This window comes from Glossina fuscipes, unplaced genomic scaffold, assembly GCF_014805625.2.
Source record: "Glossina fuscipes isolate IAEA_lab_2018 unplaced genomic scaffold, Yale_Gfus_2 111, whole genome shotgun sequence".
Classification (NCBI taxonomy): Eukaryota; Metazoa; Arthropoda; class Insecta; order Diptera; family Glossinidae; genus Glossina; species Glossina fuscipes.
This window is the reverse complement of record NW_023998454.1, coordinates 3,262,479-3,283,063: the sequence shown is the minus strand read 5'-3', so window position 1 is coordinate 3,283,063 and position 20,585 is coordinate 3,262,479. Positions and strand designations below refer to the sequence as shown.

General features: G+C 34.0%; 1 protein-coding gene across 3 annotated transcripts in view; it reads left to right on the top strand.

Annotated features, from left to right (window-relative positions):
* Positions 1-20,585, top strand: part of LOC119638975 (neuroligin-4, X-linked) — a 120,653-nt gene that overhangs the window by 42,366 nt on the left and 57,702 nt on the right. For all 3 annotated transcript variants that reach the window (XM_038036135.1, XM_038036136.1, XM_038036137.1), the window contains exon 9: positions 966-2,186. In XM_038036135.1, coding sequence (XP_037892063.1) covers positions 966-2,186 — 1,221 coding nt within the window. The remainder of the gene's footprint in view (positions 1-965; positions 2,187-20,585) is intronic.

Below are 20,585 nucleotides of genomic sequence, written 5' to 3'. Positions count from 1 at the left end.
TAAATAATATAAAATAAAAATATTTACTACATAACACTGAGGTCGATGCAATCAAAGTAAATAAAATAAACCGGTTTTTGCATTTAAATGAAACCAATACGAAAAGTAACTTTAATCGTATAATAACAGACAAATTTTAAATTTTACATTTTTTATGCGCGGCACAATGTGCAATTGCAACTTGAAATCCAGCTTTTATAACAATCATTCAAAGAGAGGATTCCACCAGATTTGTTATTATGCTTGCTAATTCCAAAATTTACTACCCATCAGAATTCTCATATGTCAATCCGTTTATATTCCGCTAGGTTTTGCAACATTGTTAAATTATTGCAATATTCTGAAGTTACTAAACTTTTTTTTTTAAAACTTAGGCACCTTAATTCCCTACTTTCTAATGTAAAGCAAAGTAATAGAAGCCTGTAGGGTTTGCCATAATCTCAAATTTAAAACCTTCGACGTTTCAATATATTAAAACTTTAAATACTTGGCTTAGACTGCCACTATAATTATAGGCGTACATAGCCATAAAGCAAGTTACGCGAAACCAAAGTGGCAAAATGCGAATCTCATTCTTAGACTGGAAGAAATCGCAAGAAGAATTGACTAAGTCAACACGCTGCCTATTAAGAAGGCAAGACATGAAGTAGTTTCCTTTTTGAGACGCTGTTGATCAACACTTATAACTTTAAGGATTTTCTTAAATAGAAACTTTTTAGTTACTTCCACCAAAAATATTTTATTCTTTCATTCCTTTACTTAAACTTAAGATGAACGTAAAGTAATAACAAATGCAAAATAATACTTACTTGTCGAGATTTCCTTTTAACACAAAATGCGAAACAGTGAAAGGCACCTGTGCTTTGTTATAATTTAATAAAAGTGAATGTCCTGCAGCATTTCGATTTCTTTGTGTTTGATATTTTTTCATTTCGCATTCTCTGATTTTGCCTCGTACAATACAGTGACAACTATGGATCCCAACCTATACACTACTTGCATACCGGTAGGTAATGCCAACTACACTACGGGTGGTGTTTATGCACCGACAACGATGGCAAACGCTACTACTGATACTTTGGCCTCAGGTTTTGAAGCTGCGGGCTATGCAGCTTATTCAACGGCCCTCAGCGTGACCATAGCAATTGGTTGTAGTCTACTGATATTGAACGTGCTCATCTTTGCCGGTGTCTACTATCAACGAGATAAAACTCGTCTCGAAGTTAAAACATTACAAAAACAATATCAACAACGCGGCATGCATCAAGCAGTGCCCTCATATCCACCCGATCCCATTAAGCATGCTCATTATCATATGGGTCACTCGCAGAGTGCTAATGTTATTGTAGACGTTGAAAATCATGGTGATCAGGGAACTATACTGTTAACGGCCAGCGGTGATGTCAAACCACCACCACCGCATATGTGCACTAATGCTGCCATGCAATTAACTCAGCAGCAACAGCAGCATCAGCAACAACAACAGCAGCAACAACAAATGGTCGCTAATAGTTCGTTAACAAATCCAAATCTTAGTAGTCCGAATATTTGCGGCACAAAACCAGCAAACACCTTAAATCCCGTGGATGTTGGCTCAGCCAGTGGTATACTGGGCTCTGGTAGCCTTAGTAATGTAACTTACAGTACTACCACGAAACAGCAACAACAACAACAGCAGCAACAACAACAGCAACAACAATCGTTACAACAACGTGAACATTTACAAATTAAGAGCATGAACAGTGGCAGTAGCAATAGTTCGCTGATAGCTAGTGGTACCCAAACATTTGGACGAAATGCAACCACCGCCATCACTTCTTTAGCTGCCAGCAATAGCAATTCCCCCTCCGCCAATGTCAATTATAATTCTGGTCTGGGTAATAGTAACAGCGTTGCTGTTGGTAGTGGCGGTGTAGCTGTTGGTATAATGACTCTACCGAAAGCGGGAAGCGCATTACATCATACAAATTCTGTAAATTATGGACGCAATCCTGGAGGGAATTTAGCGAATAGTAGTATTAGTGCTGCTCTACTAGAAAGCCGTAACAATATGCTGCTGATGAATAGCAATGGTAGTGTTATTGGTGGTGGTATTACCACCAGCGACGACATGCACAATACTACTGGAGATTGCATGACTTTACCAAGAAATTTATCAATGTCATCACGTCATAATTTATCTTCAGGTAAGTAAAAGAAAATGTGAAAAAAAATGCGCACAAACATATCCCCGTAAATACAAGTCCAAAAATCATTTTAGAAACCATTTCGATAGCAATTTTTTTTTTTTTTTTTTAATTCCCCGATAGATAGGAGAAGAACATAGTTCAATTTCTTGTCTTTCCGTACCATTTAGTTATTTTAATAATATATGATCTCACTTCACTTGCAAAGTGCAAAATTTCACTGTACGACCCACTTTAGCTGATATTTGATATCCTTTCGAATGGATGGCAATAAAATGATTAAAACACATCAGACAGGCAAGACATGACACCATCAAAAACATTTCGGTTGCAAATACAAATTTAACTAATGTAAATAATGTTTTTTGTTCACTTCTTCATATATATATATAACAAGCAGAACAAAAAAAAACCCAAAAAAAAGAGTAAGAAGTAAAATATTTAAAGTGGCAGAAGAGCCTGAGATATGTAAACTTGAAAACATGATGAGTTCAAATCTCAATTCCTATGGCATGCTTTCCCCTTACATTGCTCTTGTTTCTTTACAGGCAAGCACTTTGCTTTATGAGCAGCAAAAAAAAAAACAAACGAATAATGTGGAAAAAAATGAATAAACGCAATTTTCGGTATTAAAATGCAATAGCAGATAGACCGGAGTGGCAAAGGAAGAAAAGCTCTGTGTATGAAAAGAATCTCATTCATTTTACCGGATAAAATGAAATTGTACAGATACAGACACAAAGAAGGCAAGATAGCAAAAGAAAAAAAAATTGAAAATAGATAAACACTCACAGGCGTAGATTCACACATATACATATACACATATATATATATATATATATACAAAGTCAACACAATTGACTACAATTTGTGTAAAATGGAAATAGCCAGAAAATACTTTGGCGAGGGCATCGCATAAACGAACTACAGCACACAGGGCACTATAACGGTATAGACATCAATGGTGCGATAAAACGTGTAAAAAGAAGCAAATTTTTGAATATAATATGAAAAGTAAACACACATCCAGAATTTTTTTTCTTTAACGATTTTAAATTTTTTCAATAACGGCCAAATTGAAAATTTCCTTTTCTTTTTTAAATGTTTACCAAACATAGAAAGAAGGATAGGAAGAAAAAAGCAAAGAAAAACGGTTTGATGTAATCATGCATATATTGTGTAGCAAAAATGTAATATTCTTTCTTTCATTTAAAATTAATGAAAAAAATTTCTTATCTTCACCAGCTTTAATAGTATATTGACGCTGTCCATAAATCTTTAGTCTTCAAGTAAGAATTCAATTCAATTTGTTGAGCATTGTACTCTATACTATAATATTGCGAAATAATATAATATATCCTTTATATCGCGTTAGAGAAGAAAATATTTCTACACCCTTCAGCAAAGGGTGACTATACATGTTGTTAAAACTTCTGCAACATCCAGCAAGGAGCTTCAGAGACGCCACAAAGTATATATATTCTTGATCAGCATCAAATTCTGAATCGATTTAATAATGTCCGTCTGTCTGTCAGTGTAATGTCTGTTGTAAGCAATTTACTGGCCCCAAAAATGAAGCTATCGACTTCAAATTTAGCGGAAACGTTAGAAAATCTTGCACGCAGGTTGGCATCGAACATGCGCCAATCGCTCGAAGAAGAGGACCACATTACAACGTAAACGGAGAACAACTCTGTTTTTAGAAGGCTTTAAAAACTTGGTTTTTGGTCATTACTTACAAACAATAGCAGATAAATGTACAAAAAATTTGTACATGCTTTGGCCATGCTTTACGAAAATAGACCACGCCTGCCTAATATTGTAGTATATCAAAATTTTATTTTTTTTTCAATACCTGTCCACCTGTCCGCCTGCCCAAGTGTGTAGTACACACATTCTCCCGTTCACAAAAATTAAGATATGGCCCACAAACTTGCAAAAAAATTTTGGAAGCGACCTAAGTTCTTCAAAGGACACGCCTTCAATGCCCACGCGGCTATGCGGCAAAAAGATATAAGAAAATAAGAAAAATTGCTCACTCCAAATTATAGAGCATGAAAATTTATTTTTTTTGTTTTTTAGGATAGCGGTGAAAGGTATAAAAGTTTCGGTCAAAACAAGGAGTTGGTATCTTTACAAAGCACAACATCCCACACACTAAAACTCAAACGTACAGGCCAGACCAATACAAATAACCGTAAACCAAAACCGATTAGATGTTGCGACTTCTCCATTATAAATAGTGGAAGGCAAACATCATCATCACACTTTTTCACTAATTAGTTTATCATGTAGCTCTTTGTTGTTTCTACCTTCCGTTTCCTCATCCGCTTCGAATGAGCTGCATAGCAGTGACCACTTCCCAATCATAATCACTTCGTTACTCCGGGAAAGCAATTTGCATTTGTTTTGGATCAAGCGGTTTGGATGAATATATCTCCGACTTCTCCCGTGTCTTGATTGAAAATAAAAGAATTCCAATTCCTCTATACAACGTTAACCCTACTGATGGATCTGCCATAATCCTAGGAAATCCTATATCGACTTTGGAACCTGAATCTGTCTCTCTGAACCAAAAGACAGGACACTCGGCCTGGATCGCATTTCATGCCAAATGATCAGTGCACTGGTTAATTCAAATAAAACGATGTTATATAATACTGCACTTACTGACAATATTCCCGACAATATTCCCTGACAATATTACAGACAATATTCCCGACATTTAGCAACTTGCGGCAGTTCTTCCATTCCATAAGTCTGAAAATACCTCCATCGCATCGGGCTATAACCAAACCTCTCTGCTATCTTGTCTCTCAAGATTCTACGGCGTCTAGATTATGCCGGTTTTTAAATTTGATAACTTGATTACAAAACAAAAACTTATGTACTTAATTCTATAATTAGCAATATTAATAAAAATTATCTGTTATACGTCCTGTTGGAAAGAGGCTTGTACTTACTTCTCTTAAAAATTTTCGCCTTAATAAAATACGGCCTCACCTATCGAAAATTACTTACTTGCAGATCAAGTCGGATTATCCTTGTATTCTAAAAAATTCGCAATGCCTTAGTCAGTCAGGCATTAAACCTAGCCATAGTTGTAAAACAGCGATGTTTTAAAATCTGAAAGATTTCTTTTATTTTTATTTTGTCACTTTATTTTTCGTATGGGTTTGGACATGGTCTTAGCTCCACAAACCCATAAACACGCAGATCATATTGACCACATATTTACTATGAGCAGCTCAATTTAAAATTTTCCTAATTCTACATATATTACTATAAGCACTATGCATTCTCCGCATTCTCTGCGATGCGTCTGGTTACTCGGCGCGGTTGTCCAAAATCTTGCTCTCAAAGCTAAAGCTAAATTAACCGATGAAGAACTTTGGCGTATGTCATCGTTTGTTCTAATAACACACCCAATATAAGAATAGTGAAATGTCTTTCGCTTATATCGTATGGCGCCAATTTGTACGGCAGCATATTGGCCAATTGATAGGTCTAAAAAAAGAGTGCAAGCCGTAGTATATAAGTACGTGCTTTTTATCTATAGAGAACGTGAATGTGCGATGATATCACAATTTTCATTACAAACTTTGAATTAACATTTATCGACTTAGTGAAGGAGCCATTTTAGTCTTGATAGTTCAATAACAATAATTTCTTATATTTCCATTATTATTAGTTGCCGAAAAAAGACCATTCCATTTCAATCACGCAGGCCAATCTAAGTGCGTAATATTTTCTACTTAGTTCGAAAACGTCTCACCACCACGGCAGCAGTTGAAGAAATTCGCTTTCATCTTAAAAGTTAAATGCTTCGATTCCACTCTTTCTCTTCAATTGAACTGAACCCATATCCTCAGAAGGACCTTTTAAGTTGAATGAATTGCCTGAAATCAGACAGGACCAAATTAAAGACAGGGGAATATGGTGAGGTCAAAACTATAGGAGGAATAAATAGGCATTCACATTTCAGAATGCTTCAAATTGTTACGGAATTGAATAAAAATTTTATTGAAATCAATTCGTGTTCGAACCTTGCAAGTTGAGCCAACAGTTTTTTGATGCTTTTAAAATCAAAGCCTGTCATGAGAGGTATCTCAAATAAAGCAATACTCGTAAATTTCACCCTTTTCTAGCAATTCGCACAAGGAGACGTGAAATTGCCGAAGTGATCGAAATCAAATATTGGATTTAAAAAAGTGATGCAACTTTCAAAAGTATAAATTTACGCTTTCTTTAGCAAATGGTAAATATTGTCGGCTTCAAATATAGTAAAAAGATTGAAAGTTTTTGTACGCAGGCTAATATTGAAAAGGGCTTAAATCGTCGTTGCAAAACCAAAAATTGAGGAAATTCAGCTTTCTGGGCTTTTGCTCTTTATTCGTAAACATTTCCATGTACGGTAGGCCATAATCTAATTATGATTGGTGTATGGCAGTAGCTAGTAATGAACTTTGGATCGGCTGCGGGAAGTACCGGCATCTCATCCCTCTTTCTATATCTCTCTCTTTCTGCCTGCTCATCATCATCATTACCTTGTTCATAAAGCAATATTCGTAAATTTCTTCCCTTTCTGCCAATTCGCGCAAGGACACATGAAGTTGCCAAAGTGATCAGAAGCAACAATTTGATTCAAAAAATGATGCAACTTTCAAACTTAATGAAAATACTTTTAAACTTATCCTCTCCCAGTTTAAACTGAAAATGCAACTGAAGGAGATCACTAAATAAAGTAAATCTGTCAATTTTGTAATTTAGAATTAAAAAGAGGCCAATGGAAAGACTTTTTTGCAATAGAATCATAGCGAAATAGTAAAAAAAAAGTTGGGCAATTTGCTATTCTTACCGTAAAGGCTTTGCTGATGACCGTCGCTTTGCACGTTCAAAAATCATGCAAATGGCAAATATTCGATGTACATACGATTTTCTACTATATAGTTATCGATTAAGATTTAAAGTTTAAATCTTGGAGAAGGAATTGCACGAAGAAAATTTACTAACGCGTTTTCCATTAATTAGAATCGTCATGGAAATCTTGATTTAACAAAATAAGAAATCATTTCGTATCAGGCAACGCGTAAGCTTGTATGTGCTGTTCCACAATAAGTTTTTGAAGCATTCGCCACATTTATTAAACATAATCCTCTACGACTTTCATTTGCTTGTCAACATGTGAGAAGCGTCTCTTATTTGATAAAGAAATGTAGCAGTCAATGTTGAAGAAACCGAGGCAATCATTTCAGACATAGAAAAATGAAAAGGGCGAATTTCTAAAGGAAATTCATTGAATCTAGTGGAATTGACGCCGAAGGGTGGAGGTTTATTTGTTTATTTTACAACACCAAAAAGCAAGCTTCAGAGACCTCGTAATTGATAATAATTCTCACGGCGGCAATAACTGGGATATCGGCTTCAACTTTGTTAGAAAGTTTAAAAGTTCTTGTACCCAGGTTGGTGTTGAAAAGGATTTAAAACGCCTTTGGACACACAAATTGTCTAGAAGTCTAACTTTCTGGGCTTTTGCTCGTTGTTTATAAACATTTCCAGCTTACCTGAAGTTTCAAATGATCCGCTCGAAAATGGAGCAGGAGATTTACGGCTACTCGTCAAAACATTAGAGGACCGCTTCGAAAAATGCTTTTATTCTCAATAGAAGGGTAAAAAACTATTCGGACAAAGGAGCTGATTCCATTGCAAGTGATGGGCCCCAAAATATATATATAAATAGAATTACCTTTGCTTAAATTAGCATTACCTTTGCTTTGCAATTCGTACACTCTTTTCGAATAATTCCGTTTAAGGGTTTTTCAAACAAGAGATTTTATTTACATAAGCGCTGACTGAAGAAACTCTTCCCGCCGTCGCGGGCATATTTTTGTACACATTCAAATAACAACAAGTCCGTAATGAAGAAGAAATTTTTTTTGGCTTTTTCAACACATGGCCAAGAAATAAATAAGTAAGAACATTATATGCGCACAACACCGGCTATCATATATCCTATATCACTGCGCCTAGTACAGTTAGTCGCTCGTTTTGGTAATAATACTCCAAAAAGTACGCATTACTTTTACGCAAATCCATAATTGTCATGAAAGCCCGCATATTGAAAGGTTAGATTATCTCACCAAAATAGACCTATGCGATATAAGTTCACTACCGTTCATTTTTTTGCTCCTATGAATTAAGTTTCATCATAAAATATTAAAAATTAATCCTTTTTCCGAAGGACTTACTAATCATGGGACATCTAATATGGACCTTCCATTTCGTTAAGAATGGTCGTATGAGAGCGGCTTCAAAAAATTGCGCCAGTCGGTCCAAAGTTATAACATCAATTTAAAATATCGAAATGCTATTACTTAGCCAATTGTGCCGGGAAGTTTAGAAAATTGCACTTTTAACCAATTTTTTGAGTGATCGAAAAAGTCAACCGGTCCGAAGCATTTTCAGTATCGTTCGTCCTTGGTCCAAATTTTATCGAAATATCTCAAGAATGGAGACCCGCAGTTTGAACATAGAAATGCGTGAACAGATATCAGACGGATTTAGATTGACTTAGCAAATGGCTCTGAATCCTTCGGTATAATAAAAGGTTGGTCTACCTTAAGCACTTCTCGGTTTTCCATACGTTTTTCCAAGTGGTGTACTGTATAAAAACAATAATATATGCTTAGCTCAATATGTTTCTGTATACAATTTCGATACACAATTTCTAAAAAACTTTGTGGAAATATCTTGAAAATGTTATCAATGACAAATGCAAGGAGGAAATACAAGTTTTCGAGGCGATTTTATAATTTTGAATACTTAAAATGTCATTAACATATTCTCTTTCCCATAGTTGAAATAGTTTTTATATAGCATTTAAAACACAATCCCTTAGTTGATCCTTCAAGATCAACTTGAAAATAACGATGTTTCTTTTGTACAAAAAATAACGTTTCCAATTATAATAAAATGCACTGCACCTGCATGCAGAAAATACAATCAAAATACAAGCAATAGCGGAAAGCTGTGCTCCATCACCATTACTAGTTACTTTTATTTTATAAAATTGTATTATGAATGCATACTTGAAACCCAAATGAAAAGTAAGAAGATGTAGTGAAAAAAGAAAAATCAACAAATATACAGGATTCAGAACAAATTCATAAACATGTAAATTACAAGTTTACTGTTGTGTCTGTGTGTACGGCAAAAAACTAAATTAACCTCATTGCCAGTTAATCACGCTTCAGCTGAAAACAAAAAGTGGCAAAGTAATGAAAAAGAAAAGAGGCGGAGAAATTAAAAAAAAAAGTTAAAAAAACGAAATCTACCAACGATATAAAGTTTCTTACTTTTATTATTAACAAAGGGAACTTTTTACGATGATCAAGGTACATTGATAATGCATAATAACATAAATGATAATTTATAGCTGGCTACTGGCAGACACTTGACATTTTTATTCCCATCATTCTAGGATAGAGATATAATACATAATTTTCTTATTCTACTTGTGACGCATTAAAATGTGCATTAAAAACCTTACAAAAACATTACGTACTTGGTCAAGCAAACCTTTACGTAAATGTTGTCAGACTCGTTCGTTGATCAATCTGTTATGTATTTGACAAGCTTAGGATCCCCCTCTGAGTTTTTTAATATGCACACTTCGAAACGATCAGAACAGCTGAGGATAGATACAAACGTCCTACAGATCGACTCAGCTGTTCCTTGATCATGCCCTTGCAAAAAAATAAGAAAACATTGGGATCAAGTTCCGATTTTCAGATAAATCTTTTTATTTATTTTTTCCTTTTTTCCTCATATTAGAGCTACTGTCCCCTACTGTTCCCTACAATTGTATGCCCTAAGTTCAAAGAGTTTGGACAATACTCTTTTATAAAATGCATTTGTTTTGTAGAATAAGTTGAGATTTCGAACGAATTAGCCAATGGAGCCTTTTAGCTTTTATGCCCAATTGTTGGTGTTTAGCTTCGACATGGTTTTTCCATGTTGATCTTTAGTCAATATTTTAGCCAAGATATTTGACATAATTGTGGATAGGGATGTTATCGCCATTCAAAAACAATACAAGACAAGAACGTTATTTAACGTAAACGTAATAAACGAAAATTTTTCGGCATTTATTTTGATATTTGTTGAGATAAACTTGTAATTCATAGGAAACATTCATTGGATCATTAGACGAAAATAGGGTCGCTGCATCATCAGCGTACGTTTCAATTGAATTTGAAGAATGTGAAATGAAAATTGCATAAACTATTGAACTTTGAACACTTCCCTGAAGATCTCCTGTTTTTATTTTATATATACCGGATCTGTTACTTTTAATTTTAACATGGAAATGCAGATAGAATTTAAGTAGCAAATACATAGGAGATGGAAGAAATATTTTAAATTTGAAAAGTCATCATCATGCCAGACCTTATTGATGGCTTTTTCCGAACTAATGACGGGGAATAAGGAGTTTTTGCTCTGAAAATAAGAGTATACTTCCTAGATATTTTTTCACGAACACTTTAGACCAATAAACTAATTAATCCTTACAAACTTACAATATTTTCTGGCTTATAAGATTTAGGCACCATAGACGAGAGCCTTAAATGGTAAAGATTTAATACTTATTCCACTTAGTCAGGAAATATCTTAACGTTTAGTTTGGTCACTTCTTCTTTGACATCAACAGCCGCCAATCCATTGGGCATGGGCTGTCTAGAAATTTCTGCGTTTAATGTGTGAGACAGATTATTATGCTGAAAAGTTTCTTTTAAATACTGAGCAAAATATTTCGACTTTTTCCTTATCATTTCTGCACCAATTTCCCGACATATCTCTCAAGGAAGCAATTCGCTTAGTTGCCCGTTTAGATTATGTGGTAGCTCTTCGTAAGTAATGTTCATCAGACATGCCTGAATTGAGGTTGATTACAAAATTGTTAGTTTGTTCATTTCTTATTTCAGATAGACGCAAGCGCAGATTCGTTGTAGCTCTACTTGAAATTATATTATCTAAAGGACTTCTGTTTGCTATAATCCCCTCTTATTTCTACCCACATGCCCTAATTGAAGGCTAACATAATTATTGTAAGACCTCCCGCCGCATTATCAATGTCAGAAAAGTTTTCTCAAGTCAGATTAAGACGTAAATTATTGCCGGCATAGTCGCTGAAAGTCCCAATATCAGTTTTGGAATTGATAATATATTTGACGGCGAGATTGTAAAGAGTCGCGTTGAAAGTGATAATCAATGGAGAGTGATAGGAACTGTGGTCACCACTGTCATAACTATGATGTAGATTAGCGGGAATACTAGAGTGTACAGCGAGATCCTGAGAATTGGGCATTTTCCTCAGATCGGATGGTCCGTATGTGGCTCTGTCAATGGACGATGGATTCGTAAAACTGCCTTTCTTTCAGACTTATTACTCTAGATCCCCACTATTGACGCTTGGTTGTTAAATTATATCCATCGATTTTGAAATGGGAACGATTTTTGAAGTGGATCTCTGATATAAGAACAATGTCGATAAAATTTTGATGAAGAAAAATGTCCGCTACCTTGCTGTCATTAGAAAGCCATTGCTATTCCACATAGCGATTCGTAGACCTATTTGCATAGTTTAAAAACTAACATCTTCATCATATTGAAAATAGTGTTTGCCATGTCAACTTGCTTGTTAATCAAATCCTCAATTTTTGAAGAAGAATTAGTATTTTTCAATATATCAGCGATTTGGTATTTAGGTATACTATTATTATCATTAGTCATATTAATATTATGAGTAGCCGGACATTGGCCACTAAGCAAACGAAATTCCTCTTGATTGAAAGAATAATTATTATATTATTATAATTCGTTAACATGCGTAGGGTAGAGTTTTGAAGTTTCTTTTTAAAAAGCTGCTGGTATAAGGAACAAGTTTTAAAAATGACCGGAGAATTTTAGTTTAGCAATTACCACGTTTAGGTGGAGAATCGTTACTATTAGTTAGGATTTAGTTAACTGATCCAATCCAAATGTAACACTTGTGACTTGCTTTGTGGAGTACGCTGTTGGGTGTATAAAATTTTGGCTTCGATAACATTGAGCTATGTCTCTGGATTTTGCAGGAGCTACGAGGCTGACAACAACATGATTGTAGGATTTCAAGTCGTAAATCTTTTTATTGTTTGCACGAGGTTCTAGATCTGCATAAAATATTGGAAGTTTGGAAGATTTACTAAATAATCTACGATAAATGTTGGAGACATTTCGAGGCTTGAGCCCCATTTTTTCAGCACCGGCTTTGATATCACCAATTGGAGTCGAATGATGGTCGTTTTTACCGCTGTTCTTTCTGTTCTTTCCTCTTCAATTTGGTAGATGCGAAATCGAACTTTTTTTGTTGCACAAATACTCTACAAGTTTCTGTACGAATCTGTCGATTTTGTCGATATTTTAATATCATTGTTTTACAATTGAACTCATTAACAGCGATGACGTTTTAAAAAATTGTATCTGTTTGATATCATGTGCTCTTGGCATTGCAATTTGTGGTAGCTTTCAACATATAGCGTCTTCATTCTCACCGTTATTATTATTATTATCAGTAACATTATTTTTATTAGAATTCAGAACCAAATAGCAATTGTAGAAATTATGTCGATAGCTCTTGATTGAATACAGGTTGCTATAGTGTTATGGCACACTTTCTTTGTAGTTAGATCGCTTATTGTATTGGATGTTGCTAGAATTATTTTGCCTGCTTTTGTTTAGTCGAGATGCCTATAAAATAGGCCAACCCATCGTATTATTACGTTGACCTTCCCAAAGTAGCTGGTATATTCCTGAAGAACTATTCATATTTCACAAGAATTACTATTGCTCAAAATAGTTACTTCACAACTGTCTGAACAATGTCATTTTCGCACTAGAGAGATCAGTTATTGAAAATTACGCACAACTATGGTAAGAGTACGATTGTTTTGTTCAGTCAAAGTTTTGGTTGTTGTTTATTTATATTGTTGTATATTTATTCGTTTATGTATTCTGCCTCTTCTAGTTCCTTTTTCCCAATTTCAAAAAAGGTAAATGTAAACAAATGAATTTGACTTTCACGTTAATATAGAACCGAAAATGTATAAATTTCATATATACTCTAAGCATATATACGCACACATTTTAAATTTCGTATATATTCTAAATATTCGCATATATTTCTAAATATTGTATCTATTTGACGAACTTAATAATGCTTTGGAACAAAGTGGTTTTGAACCGCCGCACGAAAAAAATAAATGGAAAGAGATAAAAAGAATGGAAAAGTTTGAAAATGTATAAATTAGTCATCAATTACTAAGGAATTTAAAAATAGAATGACCCATATCATATCACATAATGAATAAAAAGAATAATAAACAATGTTTTTACGGTATATTTATTTGCTCTTTATTTGTGATGTTATATGCCTAGAATATCGAGTACAGCATTCACTAGCGTGTACCTCAAAGACAAACTTTATCAATCGAAGCGTAATAGCGTATGAAAATAAATACTTTCATAATATTATGCGCATGAATGACGTTATGATTCGAGTCAAATCAAACTTACTGCCATAATGATTATTGATTAATATTTTATTATTATGCTTTTATGTTTTTGATTTTTAGAAAGAAAGCTTATTAATTTTCAGTACATTAAATGTCGCTTCATTTGTAGTGCTTCATATATCCATATATATATTTATTTATTAGATTACATGTATCTTTACTTTATGTCATACTTTCTACTGTCGATATCCTCGAAAATTTTAATAAAAGATACCGTGTTCCTTTTGACCGAATAATCGTGATTGATATGTAAAACTAGATGCAATCGACGGAGATGTTATGATTACACTGTGTTTTGCTTTTTTTTCCAAATTAGACATTAAAAGATTATTAAAAATTAAGAGGGGTGTAAACATCGTTACCGATGTATTGGGTTTTACATCGTTGCCGCAACAGTTGTGGTAAAACTTCTTCGGCTAGCAATTGCGGGCCCAAACATTAACAATGAAATATGAGTAATTCCCAACGACTGCGTCAGCGTTTTTTGCTGGATTTCGATCAAGTCATATTACAGTGGATTGACAGTTTTCGTCCTTAACTCAGAAGAAAGAAAGTAAGCAAACTAAACTAACTTAAACTTATATTAATATTTTTGCGCAATGTTCACGTCATATCCATAATAACTCTACAACAACAGCGATTATAACGACATTATTATCAATACGAATCCCTCCAAAGCCGCCGCGAATGGTAATTTCATACATACATACATGGGCACAGATATCTCAATTAGTATTGTTACTAATGAGCTTAAGAGAAAAAGAGAATATAAAATATTGATGAACTCTATCGATTCGTCCAGGAAGCTTGTAAGCAAGTTATGTGACTAACACGTTCAACTTCATATCTGTCAAATTACGCAGGAAAGGGTAGAAAGACCAGTATTAAAAAACTTCTGTCAATCCGCACTCCAATGGATAATATTAGAGGCGGCATTAAGGTAGGTGATGTCTCAAATATATAGCGTAAACTCACTAAAAGTCTACTTCGAATGTCCTATACTGATCTGGAAAAAGTGCGCATAATAGAAAAATTTACGATGTGAAGCATTTTAACAATGTTGTCATTAAGGTTCAAACTAGTTTAAAAACCAGAGATATCCCTCAATCCCTCATTTTGTATACGAGACAAGCTTAGCTAAATCTTGCATTAAATGTGACGATACCCTACCGTATTAATCGAATGTTCATTCCTTCCAAAATCATCTGGCAAATTATAAAGGTTGTTCCATATACCAGCAGCTTCTAAAGAAGAAACTTGAAAACTCTGCTCCGCACAGATTGATACAATATGAGCACCATAATAAATATTCCTTCAATAAAGAAGAATTTTCTATATTTAATAGACAATGCTCGGTTACACGTAACACTAGTACCACTAATCTTTTTCTTTTGTGTATTATTTCATTTCACATTCCTGTTTACCTTGAACTTATAATTGGCGAACAATTTTCTTTAAATTTGCTAAATTACAAAACAAAGTTAAAAATAAACTTAATCGCAATGTTGCGTGTGTTGTGTAAAAAAATCTATATTAAATTATTTAGCGTTATATAAAAAACATATGTCTAGTTATTGCAAAAAATTATTCTTCCTGACAAAAAGCTGTTACACCGGTCTGAAAATATATTTCAGACGTTATAATGTTTACAAAATATGCAATATTAGGAGAACATAGCAATTGTATAAATAATATGATGAGAATTGCATAAATATATATATATATATATATATATATATATATTCACGATTGGGAAGAGGTAATTCGTTTTTGGATTGAGACCGAAGTAGGAATAGAGTGTGCAGAGTTGTACATATGATCCTTAAATGGTTCTTTAAAAAAATTTTCTAAATTCTAATTGCTAATTTTAAGGCGTTTTACTGGTCAATCCCTGCCTTGGGAATTAGAATAGTTAGAAAATGGCATGCCACTAACAAAATCACCACCTTGATAAACAGGTATTACGGTCTTCAGCAATCAATCCATAGCCAGATGTTATTGGGGGTGGTGTTGGCGAGCCCTTCCGTCAATTCTCTTCATTACATTGTTTACCCCACGTTTTTTGTCTTTATTAAATATGGGCCCCGCTTTGTAGATTTTCATAATAGTATCATAAGCGATGCCCATTACTCATTTCTTCTCCCAGAGTTTTTGGTTAATTGACCGTCCACGTAAGAGATTTAATATCATCTTTAGCTCCACTTGATACTCTTACGCTTCGTAGCATATCCTAGATCGACCAAACTAAAATTGGATCACTTTTAGATTGAGAAACACTTCAAATAATTCTTAGTTATGATACATACAATTTTTTCTTTCTTTTTTTTTTTGCAATGGTATTCTCTAAAAGGTATTCCCATTGCTTTTTGAAATCTGTTTAGAAAAAATATTTTCAAACTAATTTGTACCCCTACTTTCATCCAAATCAGGACCTTTTATATATTTATGTACTATCTATATATTTTACGTATTAAAGGCTGCTGGATAACTTAGATAATATGCTCACCTGTATTGAAAACTCTACCGCACTTAAAGCTAAGGTCTTAGTAGCGGTCTGTTGCCTATTCGGCTGCTCATGCGGATTAGAAGAACTTTTTTATATTAATAATAGGATATTTTATGAATGCACGGTGCTGTAAAAATCAATGTTATAAAGTAATGGTATTAATAACCACCAATATTGAATTAACACTCTTATCAATATGGTGATGCTCTTAATCGCTAAATTTTTCATTTCATTTTATTTGTTCAATATTCAGCTACAATTTATGTATCGACAGCTGATATATTTATGTGTTAGCTGTATAACAAATATTAATTATTATTATTTCTCAATTCAATATCTTATAGAATATTTAAACACAAGAACATGTGGATTGATAAATTTAACTTAAAAATTATATGTAAACTTGGAAACTAAGGTTACGAAACTTGAAATAACAAGCAATAGATCAATAAATAAAAGATATACACATAACTAAGCATTGATGAAAATGTTAGATGTTTATATATAAATAAAGGTTAACGAGGGCTATATAATAAGGCTTGCATTTTGGACAATAATTTAGACTAGGAGAATAAGTGGTATATATCACCCAAAGCGCTACTGACGACATTCACAGGTACAAACTGGTAATTATATCCATATAAATGAAGCGCAACCACAGCGCAATGAGTAAACACTGTTCAAATAACGTTCAGCCAGTCAATTCGTCATCCTGTAACTTGACCGCAAACGTTACACTTAAAATGCTACCTTTCATCATAATACTAGGCAAATCGATAAGCAATAGTCTATACTCGTACGGTCGCAAATTGCGACTTGAATACCACCTAAGAGCTCGCAGGGCGAGTAGCATATTTTAGGATTCTCTCGACCATGGTGTTACAACCCCACGAAGGCTCTTCGGCTCATTAACTACGGGTTTCATCTGGAGAAGAGAAAAAGAGGACTTGAGTAGCGACGCACTGAATGGAAACGTGCCTCTATTGAATGGTGGTTTTTTGCATTTATTCCGATTACATAACAAAGTTAAGTACATTCACGTCCGGTTGTTAGACAATGAAAAATTCAGAGGTTTTGAACGACAGAAGCAATTATGCAAATAAGTTTACAAATCGCCATAAGGCCTGCCAATCACGCCCACGAGGTAGAAATTTTCCTTTAATAAAATTTTATTTTACGTTCTTCTTATATCACAGACTCATTTTACAAATCGTTATCGCTTCAAAATCAATGGATATAATTTAACAGCTGCCAATCACGTCGTCACGAATACGTTTTTACCAGCTTCTTGCATTAAAACGAATTGCAATTTGCAATTAATCAATTTGCCATTTATTTTCTTTCCCGGCTTTCATTAAAAATTATTTCTTTAAGCAATTGGGCGCAAAATCTATTATTGGAGATGTCTAAACCGTTATTGGAAGAACCATGTAGTGACCATCTGATGTAAAGAAAGTTCCTGACTGCCTCGATTTTCGAACACAGCGACAAACTCTTTTTTGACCGTTCCACCTACTATCTACTTCAACGCGACTCTTCGTAGCCCGTCCAGAGGCTAGACCAATAAAAGAAGATATTGCAAGTCTTAGCTGATTTTATACGTACTCCCGGAAACTTGCCTTTGAATAAGGGAAACAAGAGAAGATTAAGAAGACAGTAGCAAAACAGTAGGAATTCTCTAAACATAAGGAACTTAAACAGAGCTACGAAGTTTTGACGTTAACGACTAACTGATATAAGAAATGAATATCATCAACATTAACGTGGGTATCCTTAATAAACACAACTTATGGAAAGCACTAAATATCTTAAAGTGCCCACAAAGCGAATTGTTTCAGATAGTTGAACTGTCTCTTCACTGCTATTATTTTCTAAAAAACTTGAAAGAATGTGTTTACGAAGATTACTTGCAGTCCTGGAAGAGAATCCTCTTTGCACGGATCATCATTTCATTTTTAGGCATAAACATGGTACAATTGACCAATGTCATCGTGGCGGTTCGTACAGCAGCGAAGCAATTCAAATTAAAAATTACTGCAATGGTGTAATCGTAGATATGGAAAATGCCATCGAGACTATGGGTTACTTTTCAAACTTAAAATTTTCTTCCAACACTAAAGTACTTCCTACGTTAATCCTATTTAAAAAGTGAACATTTCTCTGTTAAAATTGCAAATGTTAGATCCAATTTATGATTCTAATCTCCCCACGTTGCAAGCAAGGATATTAGAATAAGTAGTCTGGCCATAAAGAGCTAATACATTTCAGTTTTCTTCACTTGGACCCATACTCGCGAGGATTTACGTAACATCGAGCAATTTCAGTGAGTTTGAAGTCCTTCATCTTGCTTATGTATTCGATATTCTCTAAGTTCATCAATCAAAACAAACTGTTTTCTCTAAAGTTCATACAGTAAAGATCTTAATGAGACGCGTATTTTAGGGACAACTTCACGGGCCGACATTTTTTGCCAGTAAGTCTTTGCATTTTCCGAAGCAATTGTTCTTTTTGCCAAAAAGATGAAATTCAAAGGCTGACCAAAAAATTAACCGGAATCTGACTTAAACTGTTAAGTTTGTAATCATCGCTAGGAAAAAAATTTTCGTTTTATCAAATAAGCCAGAAAATCGCGCACATGTGATCAAGTCTTCCAAAATCTTAATCCATACTGGCGCCGTGAAACTATGCAGCTCTTTTAACTCCGAATTATGCTACAGAGTCCCTTAAGATGACTTTGCTAAGTTATTTGGTGTTAAGTTAACTTGTTAATATTAAACTTGAAAATATCTCAAAATTATATTTTTCAAAAAGGAACACATTCGTAGAAGAATACTGATGACAGAACACATTCGGATTTGCTCAGCGCAGGGCTCGAGAATTCGACTGAACATGATTTTAGTAAGCTCATTGGTATACGCACAGGATATATGATCGCCCTGCTATTAACCGATAGCCTGTGTTGCTAGTGCTCAATGTCTTTTTTTTAGTCTAAGAATTCAATTCATTAGTCTAAAATTAAAATAATAATAATAATAATAATAATAGATCCAAAATATTCACTTATTTGCATTATATTAATTACTTACATTTCTATCCAACTTATAATTACATAGTTAAGAGCCCACGATTTCTCTTTTCCAGCTTAATAACGAATTTTTCTTTACAAACTTTTATATGCATATATATATTAATTTTATTGGAGGAAAAAATTGACAAGAACCTATCTGATTTTAAATTATAGCTACTACCTTGCTACTTAACTACTGACTAGATATATGCCTAAGATGACGCCGATTCATTAGTATGATCAATATCAGAATTAAGCCATACGAGATTGGAATTATGCTTAAGCTTATTATTGTGTCTTGTCAGAAATGCGTTCCATTTGGGCAATATCATGAAGACATGTCGTAAAAAAGAACCTAACTTTAACAGACCTTTTATCGATTACCTACAATTTGGTTAAGTGACAATTAGCACTAATAGACCAGACATAGATTGCTTGGAATATGAAAACATGACATGCTGTCACTTTAAAATGAACATTTTATTACGAATACTTGGGCCACATTTGCGATTTTTAAAAAGATATAGAGTACGAACTAATACAATTATATTATCAATTATATACAATACACGGTCTTTAAAATTCATATTAGGGTCAAACGTAATACTTAAATAATTGACCAGTCATTCTCACTAGACGTTACTGTTATTCTGCGGGATATCCGCAGTCCTCACGTTTCGTCTTAGGTTTCTGACAATCTGCCTTTGTTTTCTATATATAAAATTGAGATAAAAACCTCGCCAACGGTCCTTATAGATTAGTTAGTACATCACTTAACATAATTTTAGTGCTAAGAATTGATGTGTCATCGCTAAAAATAGACAAGGCACAATAGTTAAATTCGGGAACAGCAAAAGTATATTAGTTATAAAGGATAGGCCATAAACACGAACCTTGTGGACATGCGGTCGTTATAGGGCGATATTCTGAACAGTGTGAACTAATGTAAACCCTAAAGGTTCGAAGAACCAGGAAATTTTCTGTTACTTTTGGAAGGTCTATAGGGATATTTAAATTTATCACTTTAAAATTTAACACTAAGATCTGATAGCACCATGCTCTTTAATATTTGGAGACTATTGTACGTTTAAACTAATCGAGAATTGAAATAAGTTGTATTGTCTACGGAACCTAAACTTTTGAGATAGAATAATGTGGTTCGAGGATTTTACAGCTGCTCGACAATACTGTAACATAAATCCGCCTTTTATGAT